The sequence below is a fragment of the Plectropomus leopardus genome, chromosome 4, assembly GCF_026936395.1.
Source record: "Plectropomus leopardus strain MGB_pleo_1.0 chromosome 4, ASM2693639v1, whole genome shotgun sequence".
Lineage (NCBI taxonomy): Eukaryota > Metazoa > Chordata > Actinopteri > Perciformes > Serranidae > Plectropomus > Plectropomus leopardus.
In genome coordinates, this window is record NC_142179.1 from 435,431 (window position 1) to 455,000 (window position 19,570).

The 19,570-nt window shown below is 37.7% G+C and overlaps 1 protein-coding gene across 9 annotated transcripts in view; it reads right to left on the minus strand.

Annotated features, from left to right (window-relative positions):
• Positions 1–19,570, minus strand: part of cntrl (centriolin) — a 98,333-nt gene that overhangs the window by 34,599 nt on the left and 44,164 nt on the right. For 7 of the 9 annotated variants that reach the window (XM_088076098.1, XM_088076091.1, XM_088076095.1 and 4 more), the window contains 11 exons: positions 19,296–19,436; positions 18,050–18,113; positions 16,925–17,035; positions 16,702–16,819; positions 15,718–16,142; positions 14,246–14,349; positions 14,002–14,117; positions 13,538–13,611; positions 12,883–12,970; positions 12,603–12,775; positions 12,413–12,496 (listed from right to left, as the gene is read on the minus strand). In XM_088076098.1, the coding sequence (XP_087932224.1) occupies positions 12,413–12,496; positions 12,603–12,775; positions 12,883–12,970; positions 13,538–13,611; positions 14,002–14,117; positions 14,246–14,349; positions 15,718–16,142; positions 16,702–16,819; positions 16,925–17,035; positions 18,050–18,113; positions 19,296–19,436 (1,498 nt within the window). Of the gene's footprint in view, positions 1–12,412; positions 12,497–12,602; positions 12,776–12,882; positions 12,971–13,537; positions 13,612–14,001; positions 14,118–14,245; positions 14,350–15,717; positions 16,143–16,701; positions 16,820–16,924; positions 17,036–18,049; positions 18,114–19,295; positions 19,437–19,570 lie in introns of those variants that run through there. The other 2 variants (XM_088076096.1, XM_088076097.1) reach the window with 2 other exon arrangements.

The window sequence follows — 19,570 nt, forward strand, 5'->3', positions numbered from 1 at the left end:
AGGCTATAGTAAGGCAAAAAGTCAAAATTCGACATGTCCCAAAAATTGCTCAAAACAGCTTGAAATAGCATAGAATACCCTGCAAAGACACGCCATAGCGCAGAAAGTTGCAAAAATAGCAAAAAACACCATAATTTTGCAAGTCAAAAAAATGACCAAAAATCCAAGACTATAGTAAGGCAAAAACTTAAAATTTGACATGTCCCAAAAACTGCTTAAAACAGCTTGAAATACCTTTAAATGACCTACCAAGATACGCCATTGCATAGAAAGTTGCAAAAACAGCCAAAAACAACATGATTTGGAAAGTCGAAAAAATGACAAAAAATCCAAGGCTATAGTAAGGCAAAAATGTCAAAATTCGACATGTCCCAAAAACTGCTCAAAACAGCTTGAAATACCTTTAAATGACCTGCCAAGACACGCCATTGCATAGAAAGTTGAAAAAATAGCCAAAAACAGCATGATTTGGAAAGTCGAAAAAATGAAAAAAAATCCAAGACTATAGTAAGGCAAAAAGTCAAAATTTGACATGTCCCAAAAAGTGCTGAAAACAGCTTGAAATAGCATAGAATACCCTGCAAAGACACGCCATAGCATAGAAAGTTGCAAAAACAGCCAAAAACACCATAATTTTGCAAGTCGACAAAATGACAAAAAATCCAAGACTATAGTAAGGCAAAAATGTCAAAATTCGACATGTCCCAAAAACTGCTCAAAAAAGCTTGAAATACCTTTAAATGACCTGCCAAGACACGCCATTGCATAGAAAGTTGAAAAAATAGCCAAAAACAGCATGATTTGGAAAGTCGAAAAAATGACCAAAAATCCAAGACTATAGTAAAGCAAAAAGTCAAAATTTGACATGTCCCAAAAAGTGCTGAAAACAGCTTGAAATAGCATAGAATACCCTGCAAAGACACGCCATAGCATAGAAAGTTGCAAAAACAGCCAAAAACACAAATATTTGGCAAGTCGAAAAAATGACAAAAAATCCAAGACTATAGTAAGGCAAAAAGTCAAAATTTGACATGTCCCAAAAATTGCTCAAAACAGCTTGAAATAGCATAGAATATCCTGCAAAGACACGCCATAGCATAGAAAGTTGCAAAAACAGCCAAAAACAACATGATTTGGAAAATCGAAAAAATGACAAAAATCAAAAGGCTATAGTAAGGCAAAAATGTCAAAATTCGACATGTCCCAAAACTGCTCAAAACAGCTTGAAATACTCTTTTAGAACCTGCAAAGACACGCCATTGCATAGAAAGTTGAAAAATAGCCAAAAACAGCATGATTTGGAAAAGTCAAAAAAAATGACCAAAAATCCAAGGCTATAGTAAAGGCAAAAAAGTCAAAATCTGACATGTCCCAAAAATTGCTCAAAACAACTTGAAATAGCATAGAATACCCTGCAAAGACAACCATAGCATAGAAAGTTGCAAAAACAATAAAAAACAACATGATTTGGAAAAGTCGAAAAAATGACCAAAATCCAAGGCTATAGTAAGGCAAAAAGTCAAAATTCGACATGTCCCAAAAAGTGCTGAAAACAGCTTGAAATACCTTTAAATAACCTACCAAGACACGCCATTGCATAGAAAGTTGCAAAAACAGCCAAAACAACATGATTTGGAAAGTCAGAAAAAATGACCAAAATCCAAGGCTATAGTAAGGCAAAAAGTCAAAATTCGACATGTCCCAAAAAGTGCTGAAAACAACTTGAAATACCTTTAAATGACCTGCCAAGACAACGCCATTGCATAGAAAGTTGAAAAAATAAGCCAAAAACAGCATGATTTGGAAAAATCTAAAAATGACCAAAAATCAAGACTATAGTAAGGCAAAAGTCAAAATTTGACATGTCCCAAAAGTGCTGAAAACAGCTTGAAATAGCATAGAATACCCTGCAAAGACACACTATAGCATAGAAAGTTGCAAAACAGCCAAAAACAACATAATTTGGAAAAGTCGAAAAAATGACCAAAATCCAAGGCTATAGTAAGGCAAAATGTCAAAATTCGACATGTCCCAAAAACTGCTCAAAACAGCTTGAAATACCTTTAAGAACCTGCAAAAGACACGCCATTGCATAGAAAGTTGAAAAAAAAATAGCCAAAAAAAACAGCATGATGATTTGGAAGAAATCGAAAAAATGACCAAAATCCAAGGCTATAGTAAGGCAAAAAGTCAAAATTAAACATGTCCCAAAATTGCTCAAAACAGCTTGAAATAGCATAGAATACCCTGCAAAGACACGTCATAGCATAGAAAGTTGCAAAAACAGCCAAAACAACATGATTTGGAAAGTCGAAAAAATGACCAAAAATCCAAGGCTATAGTAAGGCAAAAGTCAAAATTCGACATGTCCCAAAAAGTGCTGAAAACAGCTTGAAATACCTTTAAATAACCTACCAAGACACGCCATAGCATAGAAAGTTGCAAAAACAGCCAAAAACAACATGATTTGGAAAAGTCGAAAAAATGACCAAAATCAAAGGCTATAGTAAAGGCAAAAAATGTCAAATTGACATGTCCCAAAAACTGCTCAAAAAACAGCTTGAAATACCTTTAAAGAACCTGCAAAGACAACGCCATTGCATAGAAAGTTGAAAAATAGCCAAAAACAGCATGATTTGGAAAGCTCAAAAAATGACCAAAATCCAAGGCTATAGTAAGGCAAAAAGTCAAATTATGTCCCAAAAATTGCTCAAAACAGCTTGAAATAGCATAGAATACCCTGCAAAGACACACGTCCTTAGCATAGAAAGTTGCAAAAACAGCCAAAAACAACATGATTTGGAAATCGAAAAATGACCAAAATCCAAGGCTATAGTAAGGCAAAAAGTCAAAATTAGACATGTCCCAAAAAGTGCTGAAAACAGCTTGAAATACCTTTAAATAACCTACCAAGACACGCCATAGCATAGAAAGTTGCAAAAAAGCCAAAAACAACATGATTTGGAAAGAAGTGAAAAATGACCAAAAATCCAAGGCTATAGTAAGGCAAAAATGTCAAAATTCGACATGTCCCAAAAAGTGCTGAAAACAGCTTGAAATAGCATAGAATACCCTGCAAAGACACGCCATAGCATAGAAAGTTGCAAAAATAGCCAAAAACAGCATGATTTGGAAAGTCGAAAAAATGACCAAAAATCCAAGACTATAGTAAGGCAAAAATGTCAAAATTTGACATGTCCCAAAAATTGCTCAAAAAAGCTTGAAATAGCATAGAATACCCTGCCAAGACACGCCATAGCATAGAAAGTTGCAAAACAGCCAAAAACACAAATATTTTGCAAGCCTCGAAAAAAATGACCAAAAATCCAAGACTATAGTAAAGGCAAAAATGTCAAATTCGACATGTCCCAAAAATTGCTCAAAACAACGAAATAGCATAGAATACCCTGCAAAAGACACGCCATAGCATAGAAAGTTGCAAAACAATAAAACAACATGATTTGGAAAAGTCGAAAAAAATGACCAAAAATCCAAGGCTATAGTAAGGCAAAAGTCAAAATTCGACATGTCCCAAAAAGTGCTGAAACAGCTTGAAATACCTTTAAATAACCTACCAAGACACACATTGCATAGAAAGTTGCAAAACAGCCAAAAACAACATGATTTGGAAAGTCGAAAAAATGACCAAAAATCCAAGGCTATAGTAAGGCAAAAAGTCAAAATTCGACATGTCCCAAAAAGTGCTGAAAACAGCTTGAAATACCTTTAAATGACCTGCCAAGACACGCCATTGCATAGAAAGTTGAAAAAATAGCCAAAAACAGCATGATTTGGAAAATCGAAAAAATGACCAAAAATCCAAGACTATAGTAAGGCAAAAAGTCAAAATTTGACATGTCCCAAAAAGTGCTGAAAACAGCTTGAAATAGCATAGAATACCCTGCAAAAGAGCCATAGCATAGAAAGTTGCAAAAACAGCCAAAAACAACATAATTTGGAAAGTCGAAAAATGACCAAAAATCCAAGGCTATAGTAAAGGCAAAAATGTCAAAATTCACATGTCCCAAAAACTATCAAAACAGCTTGAAATACCTTTAAAAAGAACCTGCAAAGACACGCCATTGCATAGAAAGTTGAAAAATAGCCAAAAAAACAACATGATTTGGAAGTCGAAAAATGACCAAAATCCAACGCTATAGTAAGGCAAAAAGTCAAAATTCGACATGTCCCAAAAATTGCTCAAAACAGCTTGAAATAGCATAGAATACCCTGCAAAGACACGTCATAGCATAGAAAGTTGCAAAAACAGCCAAAAACAACATGATTTGGAAAAGTCGAAAAAATGACCAAAAATCCAAAGGCTATAGTAAGGCAAAATGTCAAAATTCGACATGTCCCAAAAACTGCTCAAAACAACGAAATACCTTTAAAGAACCTGCAAAGACACGCCATTGCATAGAAAGTTGAAAAAAATAGCCAAAAACAGCATGATTTGGAAAGTCGAAAAATGACCAAAAATCCAAGGCTATAGTAAGGCAAAAAGTCAAAATTCGACATGTCCCAAAAATTGCTCAAAACAACTTGAAATAGCATAGAATACCCTGCAAAGATAACGTCATAGCATAGAAAGTTGCAAAAACAGCCAAAAAACAACATGATTTGGAAAGTCGAAAAAATGACCAAAATCCAAGGCTATAGTAAGGCAAAAGTCAAAATTCGACATGTCCCAAAAAAAGTGCTGAAAACAAGCTTGAAATACCTTTAAATAACCTACCAAGACACATCATAGCATAGAAAGTTGCAAAAAACAGCCAAAAAACAACATGATTTGGAAAAGTCGAAAAAAATGACCAAAAATCCAAAGGCTATAGTAAGGCAAAATGTCAAAATTGACATAATCCCAAAAGTGCTGAAAACAACGAAATAGCATAGAATACCCTGCAAAGACAACGCCATAGCATAGAAAGTTGCAAAAATAGCCAAAAAACAGCATGATTTGGAAGAAAGTCGAAAAAATGACCAAAATCCAAGACTATAAAAAGTAAGGCAAAATGTCAAAATTTGACATGTCCCAAAAATTGCTCAAAAAAAGCTTGAAATAGCATAGAATACCCTGCCAAGACACGCCCAAGCATAGAAAGTTGCAAAACAGCCAAAAACACAAATATTTTGCAAGTCGAAAAAAATGACCAAAAATCAAGACTATAGTAAGGCAAAAATGTCAAAATTCGACAGCATCCCAAAATTGCTCAAAAACAGCTTGAAATAACATAGAATACCCTGCCAAAGACACGCCATTGCATAGAAAGTTGCAAAAACAGCCAAAAAACAACATGATTTGGAAAGTCGAAAAATGACCAAAAATCCAAGGCTATAGTAAGGCAAAATGTCAAAATTAGAGCATGTCCCAAAAACTGCTCAAAACAGCGAAATACCTTTAAAGAACCTGCAAAGACACGCCATTGCATAGAAAGTTGAAAAAATAGCCAAAACAGCATGATTTGGAAAGTCGAAAAAATGACCAAAAATCCAAGACTATAGTAAGGCAAAAAGTCAAAATTTGACATGTCTCCCAAAAAGTGCTGAAAAACAGCTTGAAATACCTTTAAATAACCTACCAAGACAACATCATTGCATAGAAAGTTGTAAAAATAGCCAAAAAAACAAGTCATGATTTGGAAAGTCAAAAAATGACCAAAAATCCAAAGGCTATAGTCAGGCAAAAAGTCAAAATTTGACATGTCCCAAAAAGTGCTGAAAACAACTTGAAATAGCATAGAATACCCTGCAAAGACACGCCATAGCATAGAAAGTTGCAAAATAGCCAAAAACAGCATGATTTGGAAAAGTCGAAAAATGACAAAAAAATCCAAGGCTATAGTAAGGCAAAATGTCAAAATTCGACATGTCCCAAAACCCGCTCAAAACAGCTTTAAATACAACTAAAGAACCTGCAAAAGACAAGCCATTGCATAGAAAGTTGAAAAAATAACCAAAAACAGCATGATTTGGAAAAGTCAAAAATGACCAAAAATCAAGACTATAGTAAGGCAAAAGTCAAAATTTGACATGTCCCAAAAGTGCTGAAAACAGCTTGAAATAGCATAGAATACCCTGCAAAGACACGCCATAGCATAGAAAGTTGCAAAAATAGCCAAAAAACAGCATGATTTGGAAGAAGTCGAAAAAATGACCAAAAATCCAAGACTATAGTAAAGAGCAAAATGTCAAAATTTGACATGTCCCAAAAATTATCAAAAAAGCGAAATAGCATAGAATACCCTGCCAAAGACACGCCATAGCATAGAAAGTTGCAAAACAGCCAAAAACACAAATATTTTGCAAAGTCGAAAAATGACCAAAATCAAGACTATAGTAAAAGGCAAAATGTCAAAAATTCGACATGTCCCAAAAATTGCTCAAAACAACTTGAAAATAGCATAGAATACCCCTGCCAAGACACGCCATTGCATAGAAAGTTGAAAAAAATAGCCAAAAAAACAGCATGATTTGGAAGAAGTCGAAAAAATGACCAAAAATCCAAGGCTATAGTAAGGCAAAAAGGCAAAATTTGACATGTCCCAAAAAGTGCTGAAAACAGCTTGAAATATATAGAATACCCTGCAAAGACACGCCATTGCATAGAAGTTGCAAAAACAGCCAAAACAACATAATTTGGAAAGTCAAAAATGACCAAAAATCCAAGGCTATAGTAAGGCAAAAATGTCAAAATTCGACATGTCCCAAAAACTGCTCAAAACAGCTTGAAATACCTTTAAATGACCTACCAAGATACGCCATAGCATAGAAAGTTGCAAAAACAGCCAAAAACACAAATATTTGGCAAGTCGAAAAAATGACAAAAAATCCAAGACTATAGTAAGGCAAAAAGTCAAATTTGACATGTCCCAAAAATTGCTCAAAACAGCTTGAAATAGCATAGAATATCCTGCAAAGACACGCCATAGCATAGAAAGTTGCAAAAATAGCCAAAAACAACATCATTTGGAAAGTTGAAAAAATGACAAAAAATCAAAGACTATAGTAAGGCAAAAATGTCAATATTCGACATGTCCCAAAAACCGCTCAAAACAGCTTTAAATACCTTTAAATAACCTGCCAAGATAAGCCATTGCATAGAAAGTTGCAAAAACAATAAAAGCACAAATATTTTTGCAAGTCGAAAAAATGACCAAAAGTCCAAGGCTATAGTAAGGCAAAAACGCAAAATTTGACATGTCCCAAAAAGTGTTGAAAACAGCTTGAAATAGCATAGAATACCCTGCAAAGACACGCCATAGCACAGAAAGTTGCAAAAATAGCAAAAAACACCATAATTTTGCAAGTCGACAAAATGACAAAAAATCCAAGACTATAGTAAGGCAAAAATGTCAAAATTCGACATGTCCCAAAAACTGCTCAAAAAAGCTTGAAATACCTTTAAATGACCTGCCAAGATACGCCATTGCATAGAAAGTTGCAAAAATAGCCAAAAACAACATAATTTGGAAAGTTGAAAAAATGACAAAAAATCCAAGACTATAGTAAGGCAAAAAGTCAAAATTTGACATGTCTCAAAAATTGCTCAAAACAGTTGGAAATAGCATAGAATACCCTGCAAAGACACATATAGCATAGAAAGGTTGCCAAAAACAGCCGAAAACAACATGATTTTGCAAGTCAAAAAATGACCAAAAATCAAGACTATAGTAAAGGCAAAAATGTCAAATTTGACATGTCCAAAAAACTGCTTGTTTCATGCTAGGCAGTGGCACAGTATTGTGCGTTTTTCTCCTGTTTTCTCCCTCCTCCTCGTGTTTTTTTTCAGGTGTAAATGACCTGAGTGTTTCCACCTGTGAAGAGGGTTGGGATGCTCATTGGTTCCCTCCACTCCGACCTGACCAATCATCTGTCGACACGGTTATCAAAAGGGATTTCCTGCAGAGTGCCGATCTCTATCTCTTTTTTTCTTTTCTGTTCTGTGCCTGAGCTGGTTGCGTGCTTTTGTGACATTAACTGTGTTGTTGCATTTGGTGAAAGGTATGTGATGAGAGGTTGTGAACATTAGGCGTACCCTTAACATTTTGACACACTTAGGAAATCTCTGTTAGACTAACTAGATTAAGTGATTGTTGCTCCCCCCTGTGTTTGTTCATGAAAGCTGTTAAGAGACGGGAGTTAGGTTTATGTCCCCAGTTTGTTTTCCGTGGTAGTGGTTAAGTTCACGTAGTGTTGTTGTATTCAGTTCATTTCTTTGACACAACCACCTTGTCCCATCCTCTCTAACATTTTAAGAAACTTTTGTTTAGACACAAATAAATCACTTAAATGTCCACTTGTACTCTGGTTAAATCTTTCCTGGTTGTCGTGTTATCGTTCCATTGCTTTATAAAGGGAGCAGGATGACAGCGCTCAAAACAGCTGGAAGCAACTTAGGATCGCCTGCCAAGACACTCCATAGCATAGAAAGTTACGCAAAATTAGACAAAACAACTATATTGACAGAGTCGAAAAAATGACCAAAAATCAAAGATTATAGTAAAAGGGAAAAAACTTAAATTTGACATGTCCCAAAAACTGCTTAAAACAGCTTGAAATACCTTTAAATGACCTACCAAGATACGCCATAGCATAGAAAGTTGCAAAAACAGCCAAAAACAACATAATTTGGAAAGTCGAAAAAATGACCAAAAATCCAAGGCTATAGTAAGGCAAAAAGTCAAAATTTGACATGTCCCAAAAAGTGCTGAAAACAGCTTGAAATAGCATAGAATACCCTGCAAAGACACGCCATTGCATAGAAAGTTGAAAAAATAGCCAAAAACAGCATGATTTGGAAAGTCGAAAAAATGACAAAAAATCCAAGGCTATAGTAAGGCAAAAATGTCAAAATTCGACATGTCCCAAAAAGTGCTGAAAACAGCTTGAAATAGCATAGAATACCCTGCAAAGACACGCCATAGCATAGAAAGTTGCAAAAACAGCCAAAAACACAAATATTTGGCAAGTCGAAAAAATGACAAAAAATCCAAGACTATAGTAAGGCAAAAATGTCAAAATTCGACATGTCCCAAAAAGTGCTCAAAACAGCTTGAAATACCTTTAAATGACCTGCCAAGACACGCCATAGCATAGAAAGTTGCAAAAACAGCCAAAAACACAAATATTTTGCAAGTCGAAAAAATGACCAAAAGTCCAAGGCTATAGTAAGGCAAAAACGCAAAATTTGACATGTCCCAAAAAGTGCTGAAAACAGCTTGAAATAGCATAGAATACCCTGCAAAGACACGCCATAGCACAGAAAGTTGCAAAAATAGCAAAAAACACCATAATTTTGCAAGTCGACAAAATGACAAAAAATCCAAGACTATAGTAAGGCAAAAAGTCAAAATTTGACATGTCTCAAAAATTGCTCAAAACAGTTGGAAATAGCATAGAATACCCTGCAAAGACACGCCATAGCATAGAAAGTTGCAAAAACAGCCGAAAACAACATGATTTTGCAAGTCAAAAAAATGACCAAAAATCCAAGACTATAGTAAGGCAAAAATGTCAAATTTTGACATGTCCCAAAAACTGCTTGTTTCATGCTAGGCAGTGGCACAGTATTGTGTGCGTTTTTCTCCTGTTTTCTCCCTCCTCCCTCGTGTTTTTTTTCAGGTGTAAATGACCTGAGTGTTTCCACCTGTGAAGAGGGTTGGGATGCTCATTGGTTCCCTCCACTCCGACCTGACCAATCATCTGTCGACACGGTTATCAAAAGGGATTTCCTGCAGAGTGCCGATCTCTATCTCTTTTTTTCTTTTCTGTTCTGTGCCTGAGCTGGTTGCGTGCTTTTGTGACATTAACTGTGTTGTTGCATTTGGTGAAAGGTATGTGATGAGAGGTTGTGAACATTAGGCGTACCCTTAACATTTTGACACACTTAGGAAATCTCTGTTAGACTAACTAGATTAAGTGATTGTTGCTCCCCCCTGTGTTTGTTCATGAAAGCTGTTAAGAGACGGGAGTTAGGTTTATGTCCCCAGTTTGTTTTCCGTGGTAGTGGTTAAGTTACGCCCAGTGTTGTTGTATTCAGTTCATTTCTTTGACACAACCACCTTGTCCCATCCTCTCTCACATTTTAAGAAACTTTTGTTTAGACACAAATAAATCACTTAAAGGTCCACTTGTACTCTGGTTCGTCTTTCCTGGTTGTCGTGTTATCGTCCCATTGCTATAAAGGGAACGTGACAGCGCTCAAAACAGCTGGAAGCAGCTTAGGATCGCCTGCCAAGACACTCCATAGCATAGAAAGTTGCAAAATTAGACAAAAACAACATAATTCGGCAAGTCGAAAAAATGACCAAAAATCCAAGATTATAGTAAGGCAAAAACTTAAAATTTGACATGTCCCAAAAACTGCTCAAAACAGCTTGAAATACCTTTAAATGACCTACCAAGATACGCCATAGCATAGAAAGTTGCAAAAACAGCCAAAAACAACATAATTTGGAAAGTCGAAAAAATGACCAAAAATCCAAGACTATAGTAAGGCAAAAACTCAAAACTTGACATGTCTCAAAAACTGCTTAAAACAGTTGGAAATAGCTAAGAATACCCTGCAAAGACACGCCATAGCATAGAAAGTTGCAAAAACAGCCGAAAACAACACGATTTGGAAAGTCGAAAAAATGACCAAAAATCCAAGACTATAGTAAGCAAAAATTTCAAAATTTGACATGTCCAAAAAACTGCTCAAAACAACTTGAAATATCTTTAAATGACCTGCCAAGACACGCCATAGCATAGAAAGTTGCAAAAACGGCCAAAGACACAAATATTTGGTAAGTCAAAAAAATGACAAAAAACCCAAGACTATAGTAAGGCAAAAATGTCGAAATTTGACATGTCCCAAAAATCTGCTGAAAACAGCTGGAAATAGCTTTAAATGACCTGCCAAGACACGGCATAGCATAGAAAGTTGCAAAAATAGCAATAAAACACCATAATTTTGCAAGTCAAAAAAATGACAAAAAATCCAAGACTATAGTAAGGCAAAAAGTCAAAATTTGACATGTCCCAAAAACTGCTGAAAACAGCTTTAAATACCTTTAAATGACCTGCCAAGATACGCCATAGCATAGAAAGTTGCAAAAACAGCCAAAAACACCATAATTTTGCAAGTCGAAAAAATAACCAAAAATCCAAGACTATAGTAAGGCAAAAATGTCAAAATTCGACATGTCCCAAAAACCGCTCAAAACAACTTGAAATACCTTTAAATGACCTGCCAAGATACGCCATAGCATAGAAAGTTGCAAAAATAGCCAAAAACACAAATATTTGGTAAGTCAAAAAAAATGACAAAAAACCCAAGACTATAGTAAGGCAAAAATGTCGAAATTTGACATGTCCCAAAAATCTGCTGAAAACAGCTGGAAATAGCTTAGAATAGCCTGCCAAGACACGCCATAGCATAGAAAGTTGCAAAAACAGCCAAAAATACCATAATTTTGTGAGTCGAAAAAATGACCAAAAATCCAAGACTATAGTAAGGCAAAAAGTCAAAATTTGACATGACAAAACAGCCCGCTAAGACACGCCATAGTAAAGAAAGTTGCAAAAAAAAAACCCCAAAAACAATTATTTGGCAAGTTGAAAAAATGGCCAAAAATCCAAGACAAAAATAAGGCAATAAACTTCAGAATTTGACATGTCCCAAAATCTGCTCAAAACAGCTGGAAATAGCTTTAAATAGCCCGCTAAGACACGCCATAGTAAAGAAAATTGCAAAAAACAAAAAAAAAACAATTATTTGGTAAGTTGAAAAAATGACCAAAAATCCAAGACTATAGTAAGGTAAAAATGTCAAAATTTGACATGTCCCAAAAATTGCTTAAAACAGCTTGAGATAGCTTTAAATAACCTGCCAAGACACGGCATAGCATAGAAAGTTGCAAAAATAGCAAAAAACACAAATATTTGGCAAGTCGAAAAAAATGACCAAAAATCTCAGACTATAGCAAAAACTCAAAATTTGACATGGTTTACGAGGTTTTTGGTCTTTTTTTCCACATTGTATGCTATGGCGCCACTCTACAAGCTACAATTACTTTTTTTCAGCCATTTTTTAGACATGCACAATTTTACTGTTTTTGGATGTTTTCTAACATGCTATACTACATTGTGTCTCAACAAGTTATACTATGTTGTTTCCATTTTTTTTTGGCAATTCTATATTAGGATATTTTTGGCTGTTTTTTTTGACAATGTATGCTATGACATGCTCAACATGCTATACTTTGTGGTTTTCTTTTGTATTTTTCAGAAATGTTAAATTTTTTTTGACATACTATACTATGTAATTTCCGACTAAGATGACAGAAAGTAGTTTTATATGCCGTCAAAAATGAGCCAAGATGCCACCATGTTGTCAGTGTTGACATGTCTGCCTCGTGTCTTTACACACCTGAGAACTGAAGACAGATCTCAGACCAGCTGTCCACAGGTACAAAGAGTCGTCCTCCTCATCTGTCCCCTCCCTGCTGTCCTCCTACACAAACACATCAAACAGCAATTAAAATCAATACAGCTACATTCACATAAAATATAGATTTTATTATTGATTTATTGATCAACTCTTGCATGTTAAGACGTACATCCTCTTTCTCACTAAGCTTCTCATGTTTCTTTCGTAGTCTCTCCTCTTCCATCTTTAACTCCTCCTTCAGATGTTCAAGCCCCTCCTCCTGGATTTTTAGCTCCTCCTCCTGTTTGTTAAGCCCCTCCTCCTTGTGGATCAGCTGTTTCTCTCTCTGCAACAGTTCCTCTTCTGATCGATCAGATTCGAACACAGAAACATCTACTTTTAAAACACGCGAGTGTGAAATAAAAAATATCGGAAAGTATCTGCAGCACCATGAATAAGTGATGACTGACTGAGCTGCTGCTGCGCTGTGAGGCGGCGCCCCCTGTCCTCCAACTGACACACTGCAGCTCTGACTTCCTGCTGTCCGACACACACCACCTGAGACAGGATCGACTGATTACACGCAACCCGAAGGTAACAGCTTTGATACTTCATAAACTGATAAGTCATTTCTGAGCAAATATGCCAACAATTCTCTAGTTCCAGCGTCAGAAGTGTGAATAAATGCTCGTCTGTCTTTCATGATACTGAACCAATTTCTTTGAAATCAACATTTTGGTCAGAAAAAAAACAACAAGAAATCTGAAGACATCGCATTCAACCCGAGCCTAAAACAGTGAAAAGTGTTGTTTTAGCAACAATACGGATGATTAAAAACTGGCATCCTTGTTGTGTACTTTACAGACTTAATACTTAAAGTTACTCACTACACGTGAAATGATTAACGATGCTTTTGTTATGTAGCCGACCTGAAAATGTGTGAAGGATGTTTTGTTATTTATGTGCTGACAGACGTGTGTACATAACATATTATTTAAGTTATTTTACATGTTTGTACTGGAACGTTTCAGTCAGTTGTGTTTCCATGTTTCTGTGTCAGTGAGGATCGTACTGATATGCTGTGTCTGAAGTGTGTGTGTGTGTGTGTGTGTGTGCGTGCCTCACCTGTTCCAGGGTCTGCAGGTATTTCTTCCTCTCCTCCACGCGATCACTGAGCAGAGACAACAGCTCTGCGTTCTCTGAAACACAAACAGGACGTGGTCTTTGTAAAACAATATGTAGATTCATAAAATGTCATAAAAGGTGAACTTTTTAAAGACCAACTGTACCGACGTTTTTCATGATGTCTGATGACATTTGACAATATGACTTCATTTGACTGACAACTTTCTGAAGTGGCGATTTAAGATTTTTCACGACACACTACACTATGACGTTTTGGGTCATTTTCGACGACGGACTCCATCAGGTTTCTTCGTTTAGTTTTTTATGGTTTTTGACAGCACGCTACTACTTTTTCTGATTTTTGACCACATTATATTATAATGTGACTGGCATACTGTAACTTTTTAACCCCTTGTGTCAGTCTATATATACCAGTATATTCTGTGTCAGTGATGACGTCGTACCGTGAAGCTGCTCCTGATTGGCTGCTGTTTCTCGGATCAGTTTCTGAGTCAGAAGCTGAGCCTGGCGGTGCTCCTCCCTCTGTTTGTGGAGCTCCTCCTCCACCGCTGACAGACTCCTGACACACACACACACACACACACACACACACACACACACACACACACAAAAACGTGTAACATCAGCAAATCGACATCTAGACGAAGTGTCCTGATGGTCTCTACAGACGTGCGCTGATGTTCGTACCTGTCAGCGTGTCTCCGTCTGGCCTCCAGGTGTTTGCACTGCTCCTGCAGGCTGCTCCTCTCCTCCCTCCTCCTGCTCAGCTCCTCCTGCAGCTCCTGCAGCTCCTGCACACCAAACATGAACGCAAACACGGTCGGGCATATCGCTGCATCAGTGTGCTCGTTTTGTCGGCTTGTGTGACTCGGTTAAATGAAAAATAAATAAATAAACAATAAGAGACTGGACTCTGTACGCTTTTTATACTTCATACTGAGAACTTTTGCCATATTTCTGCCAAAAACACACTTCTAGATAATTTATTTAGATTAAAAAACAAGAAAACTAAAAAATAAAAAACAACTCTAAAAGTACTTGTAAAAAATATATATTTAGAATTTTGATAGTATTTTTTAACTGTAATTTTTTTCTTACATTGCGACTTTCTCATAAAACAGAAAGAGACAAAAGAACTAGCCACTAGTTCTCAAGGAAATTACTAGGATGATAAAATAAAAAGAAATCATGATCAGTTTTATTCAAACTCAGCTCAGCGTCTTCTCACTTTGGAAACTCGCGGTTTGAGCCACTAAATTTTTTTTTTGTCTTTTTTTTGTCACCGATAAAAAGATTTAGAGCAAACAAACGTTTCTCCCCTCCATGGTTCCATCTGCGAATGCTCCTGAAATAAAATGACCGTCGCTTTTCCAGCTGGTCGATATTTAAAATCACCAGTGTCTCTGTGTGATTCCGTGTGACCTCCGACCTATTTACAGTGCCAACTGCACGACCTTGTGTTGCAGCCGTCATATTTTGATCTTTTTTTTTTTATTCTATATTTGTTTTTTGATTTTTGCAATGAATCATTTTCTCACTCTGTTAGCGTTATCCACCAAAAGAAATTCCTTTCACGTAAAAAAAAAAAAAAGTGTCCGTAAACCGGATTCTGACTTTTTTGTTTTGTGTTTCTGGCTATTGTCTTTCTGAAATAAAAAATGAAAAGGTTCTGATTTTCTTCTTATTTCCAGTGTTCCGGAAAAAAAACACAAACATGACAAGAATTAATCAGAGTCAGAATCGGGTTTTATTGCCGAACTCTCACGCTTACTCAGAATCTGATTCGCTGTTTTGGTGCAAAACGCCGAACATGGAGGACGAATAAAAACAGGAACTTCGAGCAGAAGAAGATTCAAATATAAAAGCAAAAAAAAAAAAACAAAATGACAAACAGAATATAAAAAACCCAAAATGTTTGTCCAGACGGAAATATTTCAGACTAAGTTAACCCTCGGTGTGCCGCGTAAACAATCCGCCGTTGACTTCCTCTTTCGCTCGTACGTCTTCACATCATCGAGAATCAGGACGAACTTCATCCCATTTCCGGACTTACAGCCACACGCCGCTTTGTTTTCGATCAAATACGAGATTCTTTCACCCGCCTCGTTATCGCTCCGTTACAAAAATACGTTTTTGTGATTGAAATATTTCTCACCGACCTGCAGTTCAGGTCGCTGTTCGGTCTTTTCCAGAAGATTCTCTGACGCTTTTCTGTGCGACTCAACTTCCTGCTGCAGCTCAGCCAGCTCGTCCTGCTTCCTGTCCACCTCCTGCTGCTTCCTGTCCACCTCCTGCTGCTTCCTGTTCACCTCCTGCTGCTTCCTGTCCACCTCCTGCTGCTTCCTGTTCAACTCCTGCTGCTTCTTTTCCAGCTCGTCCTTTGTCTTGTCCACTTTGTCCCTCGTCCTGTCCAGCTCGTCCTTTGTCTTGTCCACTTTGTCCCTCGTCGTGTCCAGCTCATCCTGCAGTCTGTCCAGCTGATGCTGCTTCTTGTGGAGCTGCTGCAGGTTGTGGGTGCGTTTGGTTTTCACCTCCTCTAACACCTGCTGCTCTGTGAGGAACTCCTGAAGGAGGCGTTTTAGACCTGGACACACACACACACACACACACACACACACACACACACACACACAGTCATAATCTGTGACGATGAGGCTGCAGACTCTTCGTCTGCATCAGACGATCAAACACGGTTTCGTGTTTCTAAACGGATGTTTTTGTGGAGAAAATCTCAAAATCTGATTTCTGTATTTTTATTTTACTGACAATTTTTAAAGAAAAAAGACTTCAAATGTATGTTTTCTTTTAAAGAGATGGGCCTTTATTAACAGTTTTGTTTTGTTATTTTTAAGATTTTGGCAGTTTTTAAGGAAAGATTGGCTTTTTTATGTATTTATTTTGGGCAAGTTTTAAAGAAAAAATGTTTGATTTCTGTTTTTCTTTTGTGTTTTATTTTTGCAGTTCTTGGAGAATAACCAGAATTAATCCTATCCGTCACAGCCAACAGTGTAAAAACAAGTTTATCATTGGGTTGTCAAATTTCTGGCAGTCCTTGAACACATCGATCACCAACATTTGATCTTATTTTTATGATTTCAGATGATTTTAAGATTGTGTGTGTGTGTGTGTCTGTGTGTGGTTACCTGCTCTGTGTGTGTTGAGCTCAGACTGCACGGTGATGAGTCGCAGCTCGTCGTCTCTCAGAGCGGAGACGGTGGAGCTCTGCTGACTCAGCAGCGCCTCCTGCTGACTCCTCAGCTCCTGCACAAACACAAACACAATCGTAGCAGAGAGCTCCTCGCTGCTGCAGAGCTGCTGACGGCGTTTATGAGCTCATTTTCTGTCGTATTTGTCTCCTCTGCTCACCTGGACTCCTCTCTGCAGTCGTCGCTCCTCTTCTCTGACCTCCTGCACTCTGTTCACAGCCGTCTGATGCTCCTCGCTCCTCTGAGCCAGCCTCTGCTCCTGCTGCTCCACCTGCAGCCAGGAACACACTCATTTAACCCCTTAGTTCCCGCTTTAATATCACACACACTCGTATCGCTCTGCACACAAAATCTGCTTTTCAGAATCAAGCTTTAAAAAATATTATACATTAATATGATTTTCTTATTTTGTTACATTTATAATTTTGATCAACATCACTCCTAATCATAAATATCAAATATTTATTAATTTTCAGAATTTTAACCCTTTAACTGCCAGATTTGTGTCATGATGCCACCATGTTTTTAGATGAAATAATGACCGATGTTGAGTCTCCTCCTCGTCAGTGTGTGAGTGTAGCTGCTGACAGTCTGGGATCTGTCAGTGTGTGAGTGTAGCTGCTGACAGTCTGGGATATGTCAGTGTGTGAGTGTAGCTGCTGACAGTCTGGGATCTGTCAGTGTGTGAGTGTAGCTGCTGACAGTCTGGGATATGTCAGTGTGTGAGTGTAGCTGCTGACAGTCTGGGATATGTCAGTGATCAGCAGCTACATTGACTGTGACAGGTCACCTAGTGGAAATAGCATGTATTTCCTCCATATGCCAAATATGGTCAAAATGACCTCATCAGGTGGAAAATAGTCAAAATGACAAATTCAGAGTCAAAAGCCCAGAATGACACCCAGAAATAATACAAGTCCTGTTTTTCTGCTCTGATGGCTGTGGGATCAAAAATGTCAGTTTGAATGGGTTTCAATGGAGCATTTTTGGACCTGAACAGTCTGAATGTAACTATTTAGTTTCCACAGTGTATTTTAGACTTATTGTAGGAGCTGAGCTGCAAATTCACTGATTACACTCAAATACACAATCTGGACTACATTTAGGACACATGCATCAACACACACACAGTTATCACAACAGGAAGAAGAAAAGAGACTAAAATGAGACAAACAGTCTCTAAAGGGTTAATAACAAACAGTCCCTTGATGTGCAGCTGGAACAAGAACAAATACAAAACTTTTATTTCATGTTTTAGAAACGACGGTGAAGTTGTGAGTTTCACCTGAACGTTGAGAAAGTTCAGACGTTTCTGAGACTCCTGAAGGTCTGACAGCACGCCAGATAACCTACACACACACACACACACACACACACACACACACACACACACACACGTGATAAAACAAATCTCCAGGACCTGAAAGCAGCTCTTATGAAGCAACATAAGAGTGTTTTATATTTAAATTAAATTATATATAATTATTGTTTTATATTTAAATTAAAGCTGCAAGCAGCGATGAACGGGCCCTCGCACCCCCACGTATGTCCGGGTTCTGGTGGGACTCCAGCTAATGCGCTCGTTCATTTCTGTGAAAGTCGGATAATTAAGCAAAGCGTTTGGACCCTGGAGTGAGCTATTTCACATGGTGTAGTACTTCCAGCGGCGACTAGGTGGCAGCAGAGGAGACACAAATTCCACGTCACAACACGTCCAATGTGTTGACCAACATCATTTGTTGACCAACCATGTAAATATCATGTAAATCCAATGATAATTGTCTCTCAAGGCTTACTTCCTGTTGCTAGTAGGTGGCGCTATCATGTCTAGTGAATGTTGTTATACAGATGTGTTCGGGGCGGGATTCTTATTAAACATATGAAGTTTCAGGCAGATTGGACAATGTACACCAAAGTTACAACAATTTCCTGTTGTATGCGAGACATCAAGATTGTACGTCACATAACGGGAAAACCGTAAAAGTTTTGATCAGACCTGTGATAACTTTTCATCACCAAACGGTTGAGAATGGACGCACCAATTCTCAAGTTGATCGGATTAATCCTGTAGGACAAGATGGCAAAAGAACGGGGCCCGAAATCGCCAAAAATCAGCCCAAAATTCAGAATAGATAGATAGATAGATAGATAGATAGATATACTTTATTGATCTCAAAACTGAGAAACTGGGGATGGGTTTGGGGGGTGGGTCCAAGAGGCTGTTTTGTGCGTCTGGGCATGATACATACGTGTGCCGAATTTCGTAATTGTAGCTGAAACCAGCCGTTGGGGCTATACGTTATGAGGCGCTGTGGAGCCATTTGGCCACGCCCATTTCTGAAACCACCAAAATACTATTTTTTTCCAGGCTGGATGAGAGTACCAAGAATCATGCGTTTGTGAGCATGCTCAGACCTCCAAAAATGTGACTCTTGGAAGAGAAGATTCCTGAAAGGCCATAACGGAGCTGCAGAGAAACCGAATCTCTGACCTCCGTCTCTGATACAAACTTGAATAAACTTTACGCGTACCCGTCTGAAGCCCAGTGCAGCTTTGTGCCGAGTTTTTGGAGCTCCTGCTCTCTGCTCCTCAGCTCCTCCTGCAGCTCTCTCAGACTCTGCTCCTCCTCCTGTCTCCTCCTCCTCAGCTCCTCCACCTCCTCCTGCAGCTCTCTGCACACCAGGCCACACCATGAAGAAGAAGAACCACACTCAGGCGTCACAAACATTTTTACCAAGACATTTCCAGGACTTTTCCAGGACTTTGAGTTAAAGACGAGAGATTCTCTGAAACAACCATCGATGCT